Below are 16020 nucleotides of genomic sequence, written 5' to 3' on the forward strand. Positions count from 1 at the left end.
TGCTACAGATGTATCATGGCTGTCCTCCTTAGCCTGTTTAGATCCAATATAAACTCAGCCCATTATGTTCATAGTTTTTTTTCTGCTATGCATTGGAGTGCAGATCTCACACTGATGCAAATATCTGCATGCATTGATACCTCTTACCTAATGTAATGACACACTGCCAGAAAACACTGACAGAGCTGCTTGCTGGTGGCTTTACCTGTGCCTGGCAACAAGTATTGGTGATCAACATGCAAAGCCCAAGGTCTGTCCTTATCATACTCTGAGCAATGAGACAATGAGTAATATGAATTAACAAAAGCTGACTGGCATGCAGTTTGCTTATTTTTATTTCAATGTCTGTCATTTCTTTACTTCCTCCCAGCTGCCCAGTGGGCACGACACTTGCCCCACCCCTGGGCACCAGCAACCCACGCTATGCCACTTGCTTTCTCCCCTTTTCAACAGCACTTAAAGGACCAATTCACCCTGTTGCATGGAGTCAGTTTGCAAAGCCAGCCTCGGGCTTAGGGATGGCTCATCTGCACATGGTCTATATACCATGGATAGAGTGTTGGAAGTACAACAGGAGAGATCATTCAGTTAGTAAACTAAGGGTTAATTCTGTCAACAGTCAGCCAACTGGTGTGTGTGTTGGTACCACCTAGATCAGACCACTTCAAGTAACTCATGCCTTGATTGGCTGTATAATTCGGACAGTTTCTCCCCTTGCATGTATTCCTGCTATGAACAATTCCTGACCTAAGAAAGACCAAACCCCTCTGTTTATATCTCCTTGTGTTATACATTGTTCTTTACTCAGTAAAGTTTTATCAATTTCTTTTCTGTCTGGACTTTGTCTGCATTATTCAAACAATTCCACTAACATGGGGGACCTCGGGCCACGTCACCTAAACCATATTTTACCAACTCTGCATTCTCAAGTGCTTTTGCTTGACCAAAAGTGTCTTTTAACTGTGAGAATGCCTCTGGCTTGCTTGCCTGGATGGAGAGAGATACACTTGTGCATAGGAGCCAGCTCCTAGGGGCCAAGGTCCCTTCCCCCCTTAATAAAATATTTGAGGGTCCCCACAAAGTTGATGGGCATTGCCGTTTAAATGGTGTGCGCATGCTATGTCTTGAGATCGATTATACAGGGCATGGCTGTCTTGAATCCCCCCAATATTTCACTCAAGTTGGTACCACTGTGTGGATGTGTGGAAACCTTTGACTTCTGCTTGGCTGGAACGTAGCCTACTGTAGAAAAGGTTGGAATCAGTTGCCTCACTGTGATGGCCTGGGTATCCGATTCAGAGGCTGAACCGGAGGAATCCCAGTCTGCACAGGAGTCCCCGCCTCCAGGGCCGGCTGAACTGGGGCAGGGCCTTGATTCTGAAGCGCCTGCACCTGTGCCGGATCCTCAGGAGCAGGCACCAGGTGAATCCACTCTAGCTCCGGAGGTGGTTGAGGACTCAGTGCCTACAGGTGAGTCTCCCCCTGGGTCCAGTAACCCTTCAGCCTCTCCTGAACTGCAGAGGCTCAGGGCAGAGAGGCGGAGGGAACTGGTTTCTCCCAGGAGGAGTGCTCGCCTTAAGGCCAGAAGAGGCGGGTCTCCTGGGGGCCGGGACCACCCCTGGCCTCAGAGAAGATAAAGGCCAGTCAGCCTGGTCCCAGGTTGCGGGAGCAACGTCGTTGAAGAGCTGTTTCGGCCAGCACCCAGTCCGGTTCCCCCAGAGTTCCTGTCCTTGCCCGGCTCCTCACTGTGGACCCCGCTTCGCCCGTGGAGGACTGTCTGCCGACCCTCAACTCAAGTCCTGGACCTCGCCCCACGGTAACCTCCCCCCTGGACCAGCACACTCACTCACTTTTGCTTCTGGCCACCCCCAGAGCTGGCATGTGGCCACCTCTATATAGTTGGTCCACAAGAGAATGCTCCCCACCTCTGGTCTATCTGCATAAAAGCCTGCAAGCGTCAGCCAAAAACCTACAGTTGACTTCCAGATGAAAGCCAGCCGCCTGCTGTGCGCATCATATTGCATGTGTGAAATTACGCTTGGTTGGAGCATCCTTGCACAATCTGAGGCAGCAAATGGCTTAGATTGCCATTTCCAAGTACAGTGGTATCTCGGGTTACATAAGCTTCAGGTTACATACGCTTCAGGTTACAGACTCCGCTAACCCAGAAATAGTACCTCAGGTTAAGTACTTTGCTTCAGGATGAGAATAGAAATTGTGCTCCAGCGGCGCAGCGGTAGTGGGAGGCCCCATTAGCTAAAGTGGTACCTCAGGTTAAAAACAGTTTCAGGTTAAGAACGGACCTCCAGAACGAATTAAGTACTTAACCTGAGGTACCACTGTATGATCTCCGCTGGCTCAGTGCTTATGTGCTGGGAAGCCGGAAGAAATGAGAAGAGTCTCAGTTATGCCACAGCTGTAAGGAGAGCAACTGAGCAGAATCCTGTGGGCATCTACTCAGAAGTGAGACCCATTCATTCAATAGGACTTACTCCCAGGTAAGCATGTAGAAGACTGCAACCCAAGAGTCACGATGAGCCTCCTCTAAGCAGCAGTTTCCTTTTCAAGACATTTCCATAGCGGAAACAGACTCCCCAAGAATGTTGGCACCCCAGATGGTTGGTTGATCTACTTCTCTAATGGGGGCACAGAGACACCAATCCACAACATGTGTGTCTTCACAATTACTGAGAAATTCAGGGGATGTAGTCGGTTCTATCAGGAGAAGCCTGTTTTCTCAGATGTATTAAAAGATCAGAACTCTTGCCAGCCTCTGATGTGTTGTCAAAGCAAGATCTCTGTGAAATTTTAATATCCTGTTTCTGAAAAGTGCAAAAAGGAGAAGATATCGGGCGGGGGTGGGGGGAGTTATATGAAAACAGGCACTTGTTAAAGAAACATTTCTCCCTCAGAACCACCGGCAACTCAGTTGGTTATGTATGCAGAAACAAAAAGTCACCCTGCCTCATTCTATTAGAGGAAAATCAGACCAAAAACAAAAGCCTTAGATTCTGCCTCATTTTCTTAATTATCTTCCAGTTGCAGAACCTATAGTTTGAGTTTATATTTAAAAGCACATTAAAAATAAGTAAATCTGTGGGTTGTTTTTGAAAAGCAGCTAATTGGTAACCTTCTACAAAGATAATGTCACCGCTGCTGCATGCGAGTTATAATGAAATAGTTTTTCAAACTGTTTATCGGGTACTGTTTAAAATTAGCTTCCATTGCTCATTGCCACACATCTGCATCAAGAGTTCGGAGGCATGACCCAAAGCCCATCAAACTCAGAGGTAACAGTCCCAGTAACTTCAGACTTCAGTGCAGCTTAGAGCATTAACCACATGGCGTTGCCTTCCCTAATCACCCTCGTAAGCTGGCGCCTCTGGCATGCCCAGTTCTCATTCAGCTGCTTTGCAGAGTTTCACCCACCCCAAAGTGTTAAGAACATAAGACCCTGCTGGATCAGGCCCGCGGCCCATCTAGTCCAGCATCCTGTTCTCTCAGTGGCCAACCAGATGTCTGTGGGAAACCAGCAAGCAAGACCCAAACACAATAAGAACACCCCTTGCTGTGGTTTCCAGCAACTGACATTAAGCAGCATTGAGGACTCTGACCATGGAAGCAGAACTGTTTAATTATTATTTCCTGAGGTTTAATTTTGCTGTTTACTATTAGATTCGGATGGATTGTTGAATGTTGCTTTGTTTGATATAAGTTGCTTATTTTAAAGTTATTGTGACTTTTATATTGGATAAGATTGATACTATTAATGTTTGATGTTTATGTTTTAATATGCTTTTTATTAGTTTTCTTACTTAACAAACAAACACACACAATAAATGTATGTTTTTGTTGTTATTATTTTATTATTTTGGTTAATTTATGATGTTCGATGTTTTATGATGTTTTTATGTCTTGGAAGCTGCCCAGAAGTGGCTTGGGCAACCCAGCCAGATGGGTGGAGTATAAATGAATTATTATTATTATTATTATTATTATTATTATTATTATTATTATTATTATTTCCTTGATCATTCTGGTCGCCCTTTTCTGAACCCCAAAGTCCTACTTCCTCTATAAAGATGGTTCTGTTCTTCTGCAAACAGTTAGCTCTGCTGATACTTTCCTACTGCACTGTACTGGGGTGTGCTTCTCTCCCCATCCCCTTGGCTACATAAGGACCACCACTCAGAGAACTAAGATGTTTGTTAGTGTGTATCAGATGTGTCCCAGCAATTCTATACAGGACCTCTGAGGTTTTCCACAGCAGTAATCTTCTCATCAGCAAAGAACATACTCTTTAAGGATTTGATAATTATGCTAGTTAACAGCTGTTAGAATAATAATTGCAAAACGTCAGAAGACTTCTCTTCTTAATCTCCTTGGACTCTGGTATCGGGAACGATGTCAAATTGCTTTAATGGAAAGCTTCGCCCACAAGGTTAAAGTGCAAAGGCATGGGTGGAAGACAGATAAATCTCCTACGGTTGCCCACAAATCTACGGAATCTGTGTCATTGTTGAAAGGCACATGTCACCCATTCTCTATACGTAAAGAATGAACACTGCTTTTGAACCCACTGAAATAGCTTGGGTTAATTCTGCTATGCATTTCTTTATATAGTGAAGGTATTTCGCTATTTAATTTATAACCTACCCTCTCTCCCAAAGCAGCCCAGGGCAGCAAAGTAGACAAAGCAGTATTTCTATTCATTCCTTCAGCTTTTGCACTGCTGAAAATTGCCCTAATATAGCATTCTATTCCCAAAGCAGCAAGAAGCAGACAACGGATGTAAAAAAAACCCCCACAATTTTGATTATCTCAGTGTATCACATTTTCATAGACAGCTCTCCTGCAGACAGTTTTGTAGAATTAAGGAAACAAACTTACCTGAATCTGGCATACTCTTGTGGCTTCTTCTTCCACGTACAGTTCTGTAGTTTCCCAACTATCTGCAAATAATAGTCTTCAGAATATCTGAAAAGATTAAAATAATGTGTTATCAAAAGCATACTTTTTTTTGCCCTTTAATACATGGTGTGGCATAGACCGCATCTGCACCATGCGTTTTTAGCATCCTTATAGCATTTTAATAGCCATGTCTTCCCCCAAAGAATCCTGGGAACTGTAGTTTGTAAAGGGTGTTGAGAATTGTTAGCAGCAACAATTCCCACAGAGGTTTAACCATCAGTCCCTCTTCTTAGGGAAACATAGATGAAAAGCTGCTTCTTGATCTCAGAAACAAATATGTAAATGTTGGTTAAAAACTGTTTGAATGGCGCAGTTCACCATCTTGATTCCAAGTGGCATCCAATTCCATCTAAGCATAGATGAAAACCTGCTCCTTGATCTCAGGAATAATAATGCAAAATTTGGATATATGGTATCTGAAGAGGTGTCCAGATGTGTAGAAATCAGACAGGCAAACCACTTTCCAAAATACACAGCAGAAGATGAGCAATGGTTTTGAATTAAGGCCGAGCAGGCAGGTAAAAGGTCAGCAAGTGATGTGAGCTCTTCAAGTTGGAAATTTCCAGCTGAGCAACATGGACATTGCTCCACAGATCTCCACAGTATAATGGAATTGCTTCTGAAGAAAAAACCTGGCAGCCCTACGTGAAACAGCCTCTCTGAAACACACATCTCTTCCCATTTGTGCCACAGATAATCTCCTTCTTGTTGAACCAAGTTTTTAAACATTTATGATGTTTGGAGAGACAGGCAAGCCTTGTGAAGCAACATTCTGCCCTGCGCTGCCTTGAATGTTCATTTATTTATTTCTTGGGCTCTTTCAACAGCTTCCCTTTTGTGTTCAAGGCTGTTCAATATTTTTGTTGCAAAAATGAATGTTTGTCTGCCGAGACGCATTCTAAGCAGAACATCACATTCAGATGCAATGAGCCTCAGTGGCAAAGGCCTCACAAAGATGCAAGCCATTGAAATGTTTCGCCCCTTGATAAAGCATCTTGCAAACAAGACTTCATACGACTTTGAGAAACAAATATTCTGTGTGTTTGCTGCCAGTGCTAATTCTCTTTGTGCCTTGAAAGTGCAGCCATATTGAGTTCAGTGACGTTTACTTCCAAGTGGGTACATACCCTCCAACATTTCTCCGATGAAAATAGGAATGTCCTATTCAATCATCATCACCATCAGCATCATCGTCTTATTATTTATACCCTGCCCATTTGACTTGGTTGCCCTATCCACTCTGGGTGGCTTTCAACATATACAAAAACAAAATTAATCATTAATTTTTTTAACAAGTTCCCTATACAGGGCTGCCTTCAGATGTCTTCTAAAGGTTGTAATCTACTTATCTCCTTGGCTTGGGAAGGTTGCATAACTCCATACTCTCCAACATTTTTCTGATGAAAATAACTTATTTTCATTGCACCCCTTCCAAAAATAGTGCAGGGTCCTGGTTTCCCAGCTCTAAAATAGGAGAAAAACATTGGTATACCTGGGGAGGTTCACACATCTTTCCTGATTCCAGCTCCCTGATTTCAGCAGCTTCCTTTGATTGGGATTAAGGGAAAGATCCATTTAAAAAGAAATGGGGGAAGGGACCAAGAAAAACTGGACTCCTGAATACATATACTGTAAGTTGTCTAAGTTGGACCTGTGTACATTTTTCAAAGTAAGGGTGTGTGCAGTCTTATGCCCCAACAAACACTGACTGGGGACTCAACGCTAGGAGACCACCAGGAATCACTCACTGCTGTAGCAACTCTACTGGCTAGCAATAAGTAGCATGGGGGATTTCAAGAGCAGAGTGAGACCCCTCAGATTCCACTCACAAGCACTCTGGCAATTATCATGTTAAAGTTCCCATCCTTGGCGACCCCTCCAAACGACCACTGTTCTCTGCCACAGCAGCTACACACCCAGGATGAAGCAAGTGATTCCTACCAACTGGAGCCAATAATGGAACACGTACAGCAGAACATCAGCCCCAGAGAACCATCATTGAGATGATGACAATTTCATGCACGAATCACTTCCTGTGAAACACCCTGAAGCAACAACAAAAACCTAAATAATAAACCATATTCATTCATTCATTCATTCATTCATTCATTCATTCATAGGCGAATACAGATAATATTTTCTTTTTTTAAAAAAATCTTCACTGATAGTTAAAAGGTAAAGGACCCCTGGAAGTTTAAGTCCAGTCAAAGGCGACTATGGGGTTGTGGTGCTCATCTCACTTTTCAGGCCGAGGGAGCCAGTGTTTGTCCACAGACAGCTTTCCGGGTAATGTGGCCAGCAGGACTAAATCACTTCTGGTGCAACGGAACACTGTGACGGAAAGCAGAGTGCATGGAAATGCTGTTTACCTTCCTGCCGCAGCAGTACCTATTTATCTACTTGCACTGGCGTGCTTTCAAACTGCTAGGTTGGCAGGAGCTGGGACAGAGCAACAGGAGCTCACTCCATTGTGGGGATTTGAACCACCAACCTTCTGATTGGCAAGCCCAAGAGGCTCAGTGGTTTAGAGATAAGGCTCGTTGGAAGGGATGGTCTTCAGTAGGGACTGAAGAGACCATGGCGATGGCACCTGCCTGATATATCACGAGAGGGAGTTCCGGCGGGTGGGTGCTGTCACATTCAAGGCCCAGTTCCTACATTACATGGAAAGGGTTTTCCTGATGAGATGGGATCTGCAGGAGTACAGTGATCGGCTGGGTATGTAAAGGGTGAGATCATCTGAGATGACAGGACAGGTGGCTGCTCTCTCTGCCTTGAAGGTCAGGCACCCTTACAGCACATATAAAGATAGCAGGTCATGCAGCCTTAAAGCCAAGAAGCGAGGAACTCTGCCGAATAGTTTTGTTTCTTCTTTTTGTAAAAGGGACACTTAGCAAAAGAGAGACCCAGAACAAACAGGATGAGCAGAACAGAATTGTTCTTAAAATAAACATTTCAATGTAATAGACATTGACACATTGTAGCTGATAGACACATCCAAAGAAGATTTCTTAGAACAACCCCCCCCCTCCAAGTCATTCCAACTTAGCTGATTTTACTAAGCAACCACTTACATAAAAAGTATGGTTATATTAGCTGCAGGCTGCAGTTCAACCAGGGAGAGACAGAGAGAGAATTAGTTGGCTGTGGGGAAAACCACTTGACAGTTCCATTCTTTGATGCTGAATATCATCGTATACCACAACATAATTTCACTTAGAAGATTGAGGCCTAAGGGGGAAATCTTGATAAATTAAGGGGAAAGACTATAAAGCTGATACAACAGATAGGACACTGTGAGTGTGTGTGACTTGGGGCAATTATGCTGTCGAGGGGAAACTCCTGCACGGTTCTAAAAGCAGACTTCTGCCTTAGGACATCAGCAAGTTGGAGATCACAAAATGAGAACAACTGTCAGATTCTGGAAGAGATGTTATTGGAGATGTTATTGGACTGGCAACATATTAAAAAGCCACAGAACCAATGTCTAGCTCTGAAGCACATCAAAGCACTCTGTTTAGACTCCAGCTCAATGGTCACATGAAGGACCTACTGAGAGAGAGAGAGAGAGAGAGAGAGAGAGAGAGAGAGAGAGAGAGACTATTATAATACATGTATGTTTGTGGACTGCTCCAGGGACTCCATGGGGGGCTGTAAGGCAGGGTATAAATAATTCTAATAAATAAGCAAATTTATTCACTGTGAGGGAATAGATCCTGAAGAATAAAACTCAGAAGATGGATTATACCATCTCATGCTCAAGTAGAACATGATATGGATAACAGAGATTAATCTAAAAAAGTTATTGAAGATTCTTGTTTAGTGTGGAAGTTGGACAGCTTCAGAATCCTTCCAACTATGTAGCATTGAGCCTGTAGAAGTACCTGGCATGGGCACACTGTCCATTATGTTAAGTGCAGGGATACACAGCGGTACCTTGGTTGTTGAGCTTAATTCTTTCCAGGAGTCCGTTCGACTCCCGGAACTGTTCGAAAACCAAGGCGTGGCTTCCGATTGGCTGCCGGAGCTTCCTACACTCAATCAGAAGCTGCGGAAACACCGTCAGATGTTCGGCTTCCAAAGAACGTTCGAAAACTGGAACACTTACTTCCGGGTTTTCAGTCTTCGGGAGCCAAAACATATGAGTACCAAGGCATTCGAGAACCAAGGTACAGTGGTACCTCTGGTTGCGAACGGGATCCATTCCGGAGGCCTGTTTGCAACATGAAAAGAGCGCAACCCGCAGCAGCGCGTCTGTGCATGCATGGGTTGCAATTCACCACTTCTGCGTGTGACGTCATTTTGCGCTTCTGCGCATGTGCGAGAGACAAAACCCATAAGTAACCCTTTCCGGTACTTCTGGGTCGCCGCGGGACGTAACCTGAAAGAACGTAACATGAAGCGGACTTAACATGAGGTATGACTGTACAACTGCATAGACTAGAGAGCAGACATTAGCTCAATGTTGGAGAACATAGTTTGTCTCTCATCCCTTGTTACTTTCCTTGGTCCCCCCCCCCCATTTACTCTCTGACTCTCTGTTTCCTCCTCCATTTCCTCCTCCATGCTCACTCACACATTCCCACTCCTTTCTCCATTCCAGCTCATCTCAGTCTCTCTTCTTCATTCTTCTTCCTTCTTCCTAGCTTCCAACTCATCCATACTCTCTCTGCTGCTGTCCTTTTTGATCCCACTTCTCTTCCGATATGTCAGTTGACCTGCTCCTGTTTCCCCTTCTCCTTCTCAGTGGCTGGGACCCACACCAAAGGCATCTCTTGAACCCACCTGTATCCTCCACCAGGCTGATTAATCAGTACCTTCTTCCCACTTCATCCCTTTCTGTCACCTTCCAGCTGGTTCACCCCAACGTCTCCTCACACATGATTTTATAGCAACATCAACTCTTGAAAGAAACTTAAGTTCAGAATGGCAACTGGAGCCCTTGAGCAACAAATCTCTCACCCTGAAGATGCTAACTGGAGAGGGAAGCATGATAAACCTTGACATTGTTCTGTTCCCTTAAGCTCTCAACACTTTCTATCCCAATCCCTCCAAGTCCCATTTATCCTGAGGTTTAGAAGTGATTATCAGCAGCTTTCCTGCTTCTGCACAGAGTCCTCGTCCTCGGCAATAGTCCTTGGTTGAGTCATCATCACTTCTGTGACACAAAAGTCGAATAAAAGGAATTAAGAGATCAAAGCTTCTTGCAACAACAGATGCAGCAGCACCCACTTAAAATTTACTTACTTTTACCCAACTTCTAATAATTAGTTTTTAATTAAAGATTTTCTTGTGCAACAAACAAACAAAATAAAACTAAACTTAAAAAGTACATATATAGTGTTTCCATTTTCCATTCATAGAATCTTTTCCACAGTTTGTTTGCTTTCAGTTTGAGACACTGTAGTCATATACTGTACATAGTGCAGTTGGGGGGAAAGAGAGAGGAGAGAGAGGGGGATAATGATATTTCATTCTATTGCATAGTGTTTGTGCAGGGTTTTTGTATCAGCATCACGTGGGTAGGTCCTTTATTTAAATATTTATTTATTTTTGAGGGCATTGCAAGAGATTGGAGGGTCCAGAGTTTGGTTGGTTGTATTCAGTTGGTTGCAGTGTAGTTTGGTTGTATGTGTGTGGGGTGAGTGTGTGCTGAGTCAAGTTAGCCATATTGATTCGTATGCTGTTGGGGGGGGGATAAGTCATAGTCTTCTTATGCTGTATATATAATGAAGGGGATCCACACCAGGGTGAAGGCATCCTCCATTGCTTGCCCCCATGCTAGTGAACCAACAAATTTTTCACCCAACTTTTGAGTCAACAGAGGTTTCCAAACTGGCTGTTTATCTGTAGCCAGTGGCAGGTGGTGGAGAAAACAGATCCTAATGTGAAATAAACAAGATACCTTTAAGTATTGTATTGCTTTAGAAGTTTTACTGTCAATCCACAAAGCCCCTCAAATTGGGCAGGACTGAGAGTTTCGCAAGGTTTTATTGAGGTTGTGTTAGAATCAGATATTAACTGCATGCTGCGCCACACAATGCCCATTCAATACCAGTTAAACAAAAAGGGGAAAAAGTCTTCAATCGCCTACCTTTCATTTTTGAACATGAAATAGCTCTGCTTGGTCTCTAAGTGCCTATTTGTTTCTCAAGGAGACTTCAGGGCCTTTATTGACAGCTTTTGCAGAAGGAGATAAGCATTTCAGTTTACAGCACTTTTTGAAACTTCTTCATTCTGTCTCCATTGATATATTTTTTTAAAAAAATAATTCATGTTTTGAACAGCCAGGGCAGTCATTTTTGTTTGTTATTTTTGTAATTATTTAAGACAGCTGTTTTTTCTTTCTTTCCTATAAGATGACAATCATTTATCCCATCAGTGCTCATGAGATTACAAGCATATTCAAAATGCAACCCAATACGAACTGGGTGTTTCAAGTGGAGTGTTTTGCTTCAAATGTGGGTAAATGGTACATCCAGGACCAACGTCTCCAGATGCAGCCTGCAGAAAACGGTGCACAAGTGTGAACAGCAGGCGACAATCTTATAGCGATAATGGAGGGAAATAGAAGGAACCCATGTAGCTAAATAACTTAAAGGTCATCAAAACTGATCAGCTAATCAGACATTTAAATCAATGGAAATTCCATTTACATTGGCAAGGATCTACTAGAAGGACACACAATGAATTCAGATAATGAGGAGATGTGTATGAACAAATATAAAATAAAGAGGCTTAGTGAAAAAGCCTATGCTTTGCATGGATAATTTCCCATGTTCAATCCCTGGAATTTCCAGCTGAAAAGAGCTCAATTAGCTGGGCTAGCAAAGACCTCTTTGCAGTACACTCCCCGCCAATAAGTCTAGACAGGGCTGTCTGATTAGTGGTCTAATTCAGTATATAGCAGTTTCTTACGGTCTTACATAATTCCAACAATTGATCTGGTGAAGGGATGGTGAGGTGACCTCTGGTGAACTCCAATCTCCATTTTGATTTTTGAGCCCCCAGTAGCCTACATAATGGGGGCAAAACACAGTATGTATCTTGCCTAATAGCTGTCAAAAGTAATATCCTCCATCAATTGGCCTAGTCTTGCCAGTCGGTGGCTGCTTTCCACAAAGGGAGAAGCCTAACCATGTCAGTGTTGGGCACTCCTGCATACACACATCTCTTTTCAGCAAGGCATTCATGACCTTGCATTGCCTTTCCCCAACTCTCCCTACAATAAAGCTGTGGCCAAAGTTTAGCATTTCCCATCTTGGCCAGCTGTTCTCTGGTTGTTGTCATTCATTTATCCATGCCATTTCATCCAAGAAGCTCAAGGTGGTGTACAACGGTCTCCCCTCCTCATTTTATTCTCAGAAAAACCCTATGAGGTAGGTTAGGCTGAGAGGCAGTGAGTGGTCCAAGGTGACTGACCCAAGGTCACCCAGTGAGCTGAGTGGAGATTCGGGCCCCAGTCTCCTAGTCTGGCTCTCTCATCTTTACATCACATTGGCTCTCCAATGGGCTTGGGTAAGCTGAGTGACTTGCTTGCAAATTCGGTTGCCTTAAGGAGCCACAGAAGCCTTCAGGGAGGAACTAAAGAAATAGCTCTGAGGGATGATGGGGAAAGGACACAGCTGCACACCACAATGTGGAGGGTGGAGATATCTCCTTCCCAACCAGCATATGTTACAAACCCATTAGGAAGCAGACTTCTCCTTAATGACCTTGGAATCTGCGGATAGCAGACAGTTCCTACATATATTGATGCCAGAGATTGAACCTGGGACCCCTGAATGCAAGGCAGATGCTCTGTCACTGAGCTACACCCTTTCCCCAATTCATGCCTTAAGCATGGGTCACCAACATGATGCCTGTGAGCACACATGTGCTATAATAGGCTTGACACCCACAGGCTCCCATCTGAACTAGTGTGAAAGAAGCTTTCCTTAACCAATGGAAAGTTTTTTTAAAGCCTAATTATGCTATGGGGAGACGCGGGTGGCGCTGTGAGTTAAACAACACTGCCTAGGGCTTACCGATCAGAAGGTCGGCGGTTCGAATCCCTGTGACGGGGTGAGCTCCCATTGCTCGGTCCCAGCTCCTGCCAACCTAGCAGTTCGAATGCACGTCAAAGTGCAAGTAGATAAATAGGTACCTCTGTGGTGGGAAGGTAAATGTGTTTCTGTGCGCTGCTCTGGTTTGCCAGAAGCGGCTTAGTCATGCTGGCCACATGACCCGGAAGCTGTACGCTGGCTCCCTTGGCCAATAAAGCGAGATGAGCGCCACAACCCCAGAGTCGTCTGCAACTGGACCTAATGGTCAGGGGTCCCTTTACCTTTATGCTATGGGGAGGGGTGGTTACAGAGAGCTGCAGCACAGAGGTGGTGTCCACAACAGTTTCTATGGTTTGCAAATGTACTCATGGGTTGGCTATCCTTGATCTTAAGGATATAGGCAGGAATTCCCCCACACCCCACCCTAGCAGCCAGGTATTGCACCAGCAAACTGCTCCACTGACTACTGCAGAGTTTGCCTGTTACCATAGCTGAGCTGGCGGAATCACAACTTTGCACTTCTCTCCTTGCTCTCCACTCCCTAGTGGTGGTCCAGAATTGCAGAACAGGTCCTTGCGAGGGGCTACTGCTCTGATGTGCTGTACTGTGTGCTCTTCCATCACATTGTGACTCGTCAGAGCAATCTGAATGCGAGAGCTGACCTAGAGGCATCTCATTCAACAGAGGCAAACTTTTAAACGTTATCTGCTGTTCAAAACACTTAAAAAAAGAAGAAGCCTAAATGAAGATAGTGTCTTGATGTTTTTTTTGTCCTAATGAAGGATTTTGGAATGCTTGAAGTCTAACGAGAAAAAAAGGGAATGCGGGGGGGGGGGAGAGACTTCTCAGGAGAAGCAGTAAATGAAATACCTCGCTGAAATAGGTATAGTCATTGTTGCTTGTTGAAACATGCAGCATAAAAATCAATACACAAAGAAAAGAACAAAACACTGAGGGTGTTTGCTAGAGGTTTGCTTTGTCCTTGTGCATTAACATTTGTGGACACATCATGTGAGAGGACATGGTGGGACAACCTTTTTCCCTTGGGGAAATCTGTCAGGGACCGTGTGCTGACACTGGGCAGGGCTGAATCCAGTGGCAGGCGGGGCCAGAGCAGAAACAAGGCAGGACCTCCTCTTTTGTTTTCTGCTTTCTTCCAGTCCCTCTTTTCACTGCCTGCTTTCCATTCTCATCTGGTGCTTCTTCCTTCCCACTCAACAGGCTGCTTGCAAAAGACTTTTTGAAATTAGACCACAGGTTGCTCATCTGTTTTACAGTGGAACCAGAAGTTCTGGGACTAAGAAAGGGAAGAAATTAGAAGTAATATGCTTGTTGGGCTAGAAAAACAACAACAAATAACACCATACATCCAAGAACTCTGGGGCGTGAAGTAGACAGGGACTTGAGGTTGAATCCAAAGTTAGTTCTTGATTAATTTCAGTGGGTTTGCTCTGAGTTGAACTTGGGCTGGTGGACTAATGGAAACTGTGTCAGCTCCAGCCTCAGAGCCTCTTCAAGCACCGAAAGGAAGAGGGATAAGATGTGAAGCATCAACCCTTGTACCTGACCAGCAGTATTATGCTCCTAGATTGCCAGGGTGCCATTGATAGGTGCTGGTGGGGTGGCTGGCAAAGTCATTTAAATAATGTAGTCCAGAGAGAAAAGAAATCCTGACAACACATTGCTGAGGAACACAAGAACAGCATCGAATTTGAAAAAGGAACAGAGAAGTTTTTTCTTTTCTCATTGAGGTCTTGTACATAGCAGGGAGACATTCAACCAAACCTACAGAGGAAATGCTCCCTCAGAATCACACTGCCAATAATGTCACATGCTACCTCAATGAATATCATTCCACTCTGCCTTGTTACTTAAACAACACCCACCCCAAACTTGGTTAACTGACATATTGATAGCAGAACTAACTGTTAAGTTAGCAGCACGATTCCTGCTGTTGCATTTCCAACAGAAATTAGGTGGCAGTAGCTACCAATTATCTTTCCCACAATTCCGCAGGGTGATACTATATTGAGGGCATTGTGGGGGGATTTTAATGGTGGCTAGACCCAACCTCCCAGTTGCCCAGGACAGGCATCAGCAGTGGGCCTTGGGAGGTGCCCCAAGATGTCAATTATATAAATACTGGGAACCTGGGATTCTACCTGTGCCTGTTTTATGTGTACTTCAGGCTCCAGTTCAAGTCCTTGACTCCAGCTTTTGTCACTGGCCTGAGGGACTCAGGTTTGGAGATTATGCATTCCAGGTCTAGATTCAGGTCTGGCCACTCTGTGCTTTGATCTGCAACCTCAGTCAGTCTTGTAACTCATTTCTTTACAATGCGACTCCACTCTAGCCCTGGTTTTGCAATGAGTATCTCACCCTTGGAACTACTGCCAACACACATCTGGGTATCCTGGGTTGTGTTTAGCAGCTGTATTTGGATGTAAACCAACTGAATTTAAGAACAGAAGCAGACCTCCCTACCTTTTTTTCTTGATAGATGAAGACCAATTGTTGTTCCACAACTCTTTGCATTTTGAGGCTTGCTCAGACTTCTGAATTCCAGTCTGATTGGGAGCTGTTCTGTTAACATAAAAGGGAAAATCAGTCTTTGAAAGAATAAAAATGGTCTTGGCAGCAGCTGCACAATGGATGGCTGTGAAGCAAAGATAAGCAGCAGCAGCTCCAGCTTGTGAGGGGAGAAAACTCAGGATGGCAAAGTCTGTTTCACTCTCATTCTGTGGTTTCTGTCCAGAAGTGGGCTGCTCTGAGTTGCCACCAGAAGCATATTTTATTATAAAGAGGTGAGTTTTGCTTGCATTGTTCTGTGTGTTATGTTGATTTTGATGTAAATCAGAAATGTGATATCTATCTATCTGTTTGTTTGTCTATCTATCTAACCACACACAGCTTCAACATAATTGCATTTTAAAAAGGCATGTCTATTTTAACAATAAACATTAATGGCTTTTACAAAGACACAAGATGCTCATTTCAAATATGA

General features: G+C 44.0%; 1 protein-coding gene across 1 annotated transcript in view; it reads right to left on the minus strand.

Moving 5' to 3' along the window:
- The window catches only part of ST8SIA6 (ST8 alpha-N-acetyl-neuraminide alpha-2,8-sialyltransferase 6), a 42433-nt gene that overhangs the window by 15486 nt on the left and 10927 nt on the right, over positions 1–16020 (minus strand). The window contains exons 3-4 of the mRNA XM_083579944.1: positions 15501–15599; positions 4891–4977 (exon numbers count right to left, since the gene is read on the minus strand). Of these exons, the coding sequence (XP_083436070.1) occupies positions 4891–4977; positions 15501–15599 (186 nt within the window). The remainder of the gene's footprint in view (positions 1–4890; positions 4978–15500; positions 15600–16020) is intronic.

Source organism: Podarcis filfolensis (assembly GCF_964270895.1).
Source record: "Podarcis filfolensis genome assembly, chromosome: 12".
NCBI lineage: Eukaryota > Metazoa > Chordata > Lepidosauria > Squamata > Lacertidae > Podarcis > Podarcis filfolensis.